Genomic DNA, 6,000 nt, shown 5'->3' with positions numbered 1-6,000 from the left:
TTGTTTCCCTCGTCCCCAGTTGTGGCATCACTAATTGCTGTATTAATCGAAGATGTTTCATCAAAGTCATTTTTACTTTGATCAAATCCAGTTTCTGCAGAAGTAGCATTTAGGTTATCTATATCCTCATTACACTCTGCCCTAAAAGATGATGGACTTAAAAGATTCTTTGGGGATAGTTCAGCAGTCTTACTGACTGGTGTGGAAACAGTGGAAGGTAAATCATTTTCACTTAATGTGTCAGTCCTTGGGAGTGAGGGATAATCAAAAAACATATACTTATGTGGGCTTTCACCACCATCTTCCATTGAGATTAGAGGACTAGGTGGCAAACTGTAGCCTGCCTGCTTTCCTTCATTCCAGTGACGAGACCGGATATGACTTTCCAATGCTGACTTTGCCTTAAACAATGCTCTACAAAAAGGGCACCTTTTATGAGACTGTGCTGGACCTACAGCTCGAAACTGACCTTTTCTTTCTCTGGCTCTTGTGTTTTGAAACCAGACTTGTACCACTCTCTTCTTTAGACCTACTTCACGTGCAATGTGATCAAGCATTTTTCGAGTTGGATTGGAATCCAGCAAATATTTCTCATAAAGTATTTCAAGCTGCTCTGGAGTTATTGTTGTTCTTAAACGTTTATCTCGATGTTGGTCCTCGCCACTGTTTCCTCCTTCCTTTTCACTACAATTATTATCATCTTTTTCATCCAACTTTCTTTTAAGAGCAGAAACAGGAGTTGCTGCATGTGTTGAACCTGGCTGTGGTGGCATATGAGCAATGGAACCACTTAGCAATTGTCCAGCCATTAGAGGATTATTTGGGTCAAAAATCATATATGGCATGTCCATTGGTCTTTCTAAAAATTGTGAATGGAGAAATTGGTTTTGGGCTGCTAAGAAATGCATGTGCTGGTGTTCCTGCCATAGCTCCAAATTTGGAAAGGCAATTGTACACTGATCACATTGGTATTGTAACATCTGAGGAGGTAGACTGTTCTGGAGGGAAGTCATAGACAGTGGTAATGGACTAGAAGCAACAGAAGTTGTTTGTGATGCAGACGAAGGTCTTCCTATTTGTTGAGATGATCTTTGCTGAGCTGCTGAAGGCTGCACATCAGAAGACATTGCAGAATTAGACTGTATTAATTTGGAGGCTAATGAACTTGCAATGGCATCAATTTGCTTTGGTTTCTCTGTCTGTGTGTCAGGCTTAGGTGAAATTTTGCCTAACTCTGGTCTGGGTGATGGCATTAATGGGGTACTGGAGCCAGAGCCAGAACTTACTGTGGTTGCAGCTGTTTTTGATGCATCTGCTTGACTAATATTAGAGCAAGTCTTTGGCATGGGTTGATCTGTAGCATCTGAAGAATCTTCATTTTGGCTTTCATATTGAATATCATCATCTTCATCTTTGTAGCATAACTTTTTCTGATGTGTAATCAAATCAAAAATTCTGGGAAACACAACACTGCATTTCTTACATTGATACTGCATGTTACTAGTTCGAATATAACGCTCATTAGTGAGTTCTCTCTTTTCACTGTCTTTAGTCTCTGCTTGATTTTCATAACTTTTACGTGCTTTCTGACGTGCATTTTGGAACCACACAACAATAACACGTGTGGCTAAATTAAGTACTGTGGAAAGTTGCTCAATTTCATCATCCTTTGGATATGCATTTGTGTCAAAAAAATCCTGTAAGACTCTAAGTTGGTAGTCTGTAAACCTTGTTCTAGATGACCTCTTGCTGAAAGCTGAATCTGACCTGTGCAGATCTAAAGGAGATGGCGGAGGTTCAATTCTAATATCTTCCAAGACTGTTATTGGTGGATTGCTAAAGTTATAAGGTGAATCTTTATTCCTCTGTCGTTCTTTAAATAAAGTATTACGAAACCAGTGCTTAATAACCTTCAGAGACAGCCCAGATTTATCAGCCATTTCCTGAATTTGTTCTTCATTTGGAGAATTATTGATGTCAAAGTAAGCACGCAGTACCTTTAGCTGATCATCTGTAATTCTTGTACGTGGTCGTTTAAACTGAGAATGACGCAAGAAATTTGGATCTAAGCCCAACTGCTGTTGGCACATTTGAGTAAGATCTGCTGACAAAGCATCCATAGGAGACAACTGAAGTGCAAGCTGTGGAGGTAAAGCTGGATGCTGGACTGATTGCATCATAATTGGTGGAAACAGAGGAAGGTCTAAAGATACAGGTAGCTGGACTTGTGGTGGAGCTGAAGGTGGAGGTGGGGGAGGTGGAGGTGGTGGTGGTGGGGGAGGTGGTGGCGGAGGAGGTGGTGTTGGTGGTGGAGCTTGCAATGGAGTTGAAGTGGAGCTTGGCAATTTAACAGGCACAGCAGATGTCAGTGGAGGAGGGGCTTGTACTGGTGGTGCAGGAGGTGGCGGTGGTGGTGGTGGTGGCGGTGGAGGAGGTGTCTCTGGAGATGATGGTGTAATTGGATAAAGCTTATCATATGCTTCCCTATATTGACGAGCAAATTTTTCTAACTCATTATAGGGGAAAAATTGTCCATGAACATGTTCCTGATGACTCTTTAGGATAAGAATATTGGAAAATAATTTATTGCACGCTCCACATTCTAGCTTGTCATTGTTCTCACCATCACCCAGCTTGTTTTTCTTTTGTACCTTCTGCCTGTTTTCATTATATTGTATAATTAGCTCAAATCCAAAGTTTTCCAACAAAGCTTTTGCTGCATTCCCTCTAGCACCAGAAGCAATACGGGGTGGTGGAATCAATGATTCCAATGACTTTTGTTTTTTTACATCCTTATTCTCTTTAACTGTTTCATTTTCATTTGGAATTTCCTGCTTTGGTTTTTCTTGCTTTTCAGACACTTCTTCTGGGTCTTTATAACACTGAACATCTTTTGGTACCTGGGCTTCAACAGTTGATACATTGTTTTGTTCCTGTTTTACAATTCTACTGGAATGCTGCTGTTTTTGCAGTTGATGCTGAGATTGTGCTGTTTGATACTGCTGTGCTTGCTGCTGCAGTAATTGTAGCTGGGTCTGTCCAACTTGATGTTGTGTTTGAATCTGTAATTTTAAATCTTCAAGCAATGAGCCTGTCATTCCTGCCATTCCAGGCATTCCAAATGCAGCTGATGCAGGCAGTCCTAGATCAGGGTTTAGGCTAAACTCTGTCCCGGGAATATAAAATGGGAAAAGGAACTGAGGCTGTTGAAATTGAACTAGTGCTTCAGGAGTCATAGGGAAGTGCGGCAAAAATGCTGGATTTAAAAACTGGGGCTGAAAGAATGCAGCTTGCTGTTGCAGCTCATGCTGTAGTTGCATTTGAAGCTGTGCTGGTGACTGGGGAGGATGGTGTGTTGCTTGGGGAGGTATAACCTCAGAAGCTTGTTTTTTGTTTATTTCTTTGGCATCTGTGTGTGTTTCTTTGCTGTTTACAGTTGGCAAACTCATAGAATCTAGCATCCCTTGGCTTGGGCTACTAATGTTCCCTGCTATATTACTTCCACTAGTGCTGTTAATGCTTGGTTCTAGTTTTGCAGCCCTTGCCTTTGTTTGGTGTAGAACGGACCTCATATGAATTTCCAATGTAGAACTTTGGCTATACGCAACATTGCAAATGCTGCACTTGTATGGTTTGTTATCAGCGCTGCTGTTGGTCTCTTGAGGAACTGGACTTGATGCTTCTTGTAATACCTTTTTGAGTTTATGCAAATGAGACACTGAATTATAATGGACCAAAAGAATGTTCTTTTGTGTGAAGGACTCTTTACACACTGTACACTTATATGGACGTGATGGGTCTAAAAATTTCTCCATAGTAAAATTTGGCCCTTTTCTAAATGGCAATGTCCGCTTTGGTTCTGAGCCCAAATCATCTGGAATAGAGCTACTATCACTTCCAACTGGGCTTGCTTTCCCTTCATGGTCCATTTCATATTCTCTTTCATTTTCCTGCTCTAGTGAGTGATCATCTGGTGCTATATTATCAGTTTCACCCCAGAGTTCCCCATTTACAGGTAAGGATGCACACAACTGCTGAATTTCAGACTCACTGACTTCAGGGTGGCCAGTTTCTAAATGTTTTTTTAAAGCCAGGAATGTACGGAAGCTGCGCTGGCAAAGGCTGCACATGGTTGCAGCCCGGATAGCATGATACTGGGAATGTATCTGAAGCTTCTGCATAGTCTTAAAAGCCAAACTACAATGGGTGCAACGATATTTATAGACATGGCGGTCAGAAACTGAAAGCTGTTGCCTTTTCTGCTCACTTAGTTGTTCTGGCAATGAATCTTTGTTGCTGTTTTTGATCCAATCTGCTGTATCTAATGATTCTTTGGGTGCATTTTGCTCTTCTGTTTTAATTTCTGTCCCAGCCTTTGCATTATCAACGCCTGGTATAATTTTTTCTTCCATGAGACTTTCACCTAATGAAAAAAAATATATAAAATGAGAATAAAATTAGCACTAATGCATTTGTTCTAATTTGTATGTGCATAAAAGTTTTATATGGATGAGTGTTGTAGGATTTATTTTCATGTGATCAGCAACAAAGAACAAGCATGTAATACAATAAAATTAAAAGGCAGAATCTGCTGTACAAGCTCTTATGAGCCGTGTTTCTTAAGCCATTAGAGTGTATGAAAATAATACTACTGGTATTCTTATAAAATATCTGGAGACGAAAGGTCTGCAAAATAATATGGTTGTACTTTGCAGAGTTATACATAACATTTTTTAACTTTGTCTCCCAAGTAATTAAATATTTATTTTTAATACCAAATCCATGACCCCTTTTTATACCCGAGAATTAACAATATTTTACGATTTTAAGCTTTTCATTTTTTTACTGCATGTGTTTGGTTACCATTAAATCATTACTTAATTAAGGGCAGACTGCATGGTGGCAGAATGAGTAGTAGTGGTCATAATGCTGACTTTGAAGTGAAAAAGTTATTTGACCTTTCTGTGTGCCTCAGGCATCAATAAAATGCATTGTTTTCTCTTCTGAGTACTGTTTAACAGTGTCTATAACTCTATATAGTTACTCCCCTTAGACATAGGTAACAGACTATTTTTTATTAGGTATCACAAGTTGAAACAAATGGCCCAACATTACCTGATATAGATTAAATGGATTTAAATGGACATATAAAGGCCATTTTATATAAAAATGATGTGCTCTAATTTGTTAGAGGCTATATTATTTGCATTTTTTATCTTTGCTAATTATGTATTTAACTCACGCAGAAGGGTTAAACGCATAGATAAAAGTGGTTCCCAGACAGGACATTACCTATGCGTTTCACCTCAGCATACCTAGGATCTTTAATACAAAAAAATATGCACTAACAATTTACAGCAAGTCATTTTGCATTATAATGTCTGTTTACAACACAAACTTTAATCTTCCATAAAATATCTGAAGGAAAATAATAATGATAAAAAGCTACATACATATTAAAATATATTTGACTACATTTGCTGTAAAAAAAAATCTGAAATTTAGCCCCCCCACCACCACCACCAACAGACAGGAGTGCATGCTTTATAATTAAGTGTGCTGCAGTTTGCATGACTACTTCATCTATAACATAATTTATTGTCCTTAATGGGCTGCTTGTAATTTGCTGCAATGAATGGTAGGGTATTTTAAGATTCAGGTCAATGTATATAGCCTTAGAAATACGGCACTGCAATGGTAAAAATGTTAAGCATGTAGTAATCTAATTTTAAATAAAGATTTCAAATCAGCTAATTTTTTATGCAGCACAAAAAATTATGTAAATGTATGCTAATGATCATTCACTGTATTTTATTCCGATAAAGGGCTAGATTACGAGTGGAGCATTATTTATCGCTCCCGCTCACACACTAACTCCACTAGAAGTAAACTTTTTGCACGCATCGGGTAGTGGGCGTATTGCAAGTTGAAAGTAAAAAGAAACCTGACATACGCAAGAAAACAAAATTGGAATATCACAACCGCATTAACATATTCCCC

The 6,000-nt window shown here is 38.7% G+C and overlaps 1 protein-coding gene across 3 annotated transcripts in view; it reads right to left on the bottom strand.

Annotated features, from left to right (window-relative positions):
• Positions 1–6,000, bottom strand: part of ZFHX4 (zinc finger homeobox 4) — a 173,145-nt gene that overhangs the window by 6,530 nt on the left and 160,615 nt on the right. For all 3 annotated transcript variants that reach the window (XM_053715142.1, XM_053715144.1, XM_053715143.1), the window contains one exon: positions 1–4,423. This exon is cut by the window's left edge and continues 920 nt beyond it. In XM_053715142.1, coding sequence (XP_053571117.1) covers positions 1–4,423 — 4,423 coding nt within the window. The remainder of the gene's footprint in view (positions 4,424–6,000) is intronic.

This window comes from Bombina bombina, chromosome 5 (assembly GCF_027579735.1).
Source record: "Bombina bombina isolate aBomBom1 chromosome 5, aBomBom1.pri, whole genome shotgun sequence".
NCBI classification, from domain to species: Eukaryota; Metazoa; Chordata; class Amphibia; order Anura; family Bombinatoridae; genus Bombina; species Bombina bombina.
Note: the sequence above shows the minus strand (reverse complement) of the source record. Positions and strands in the feature narration are given on the sequence as shown.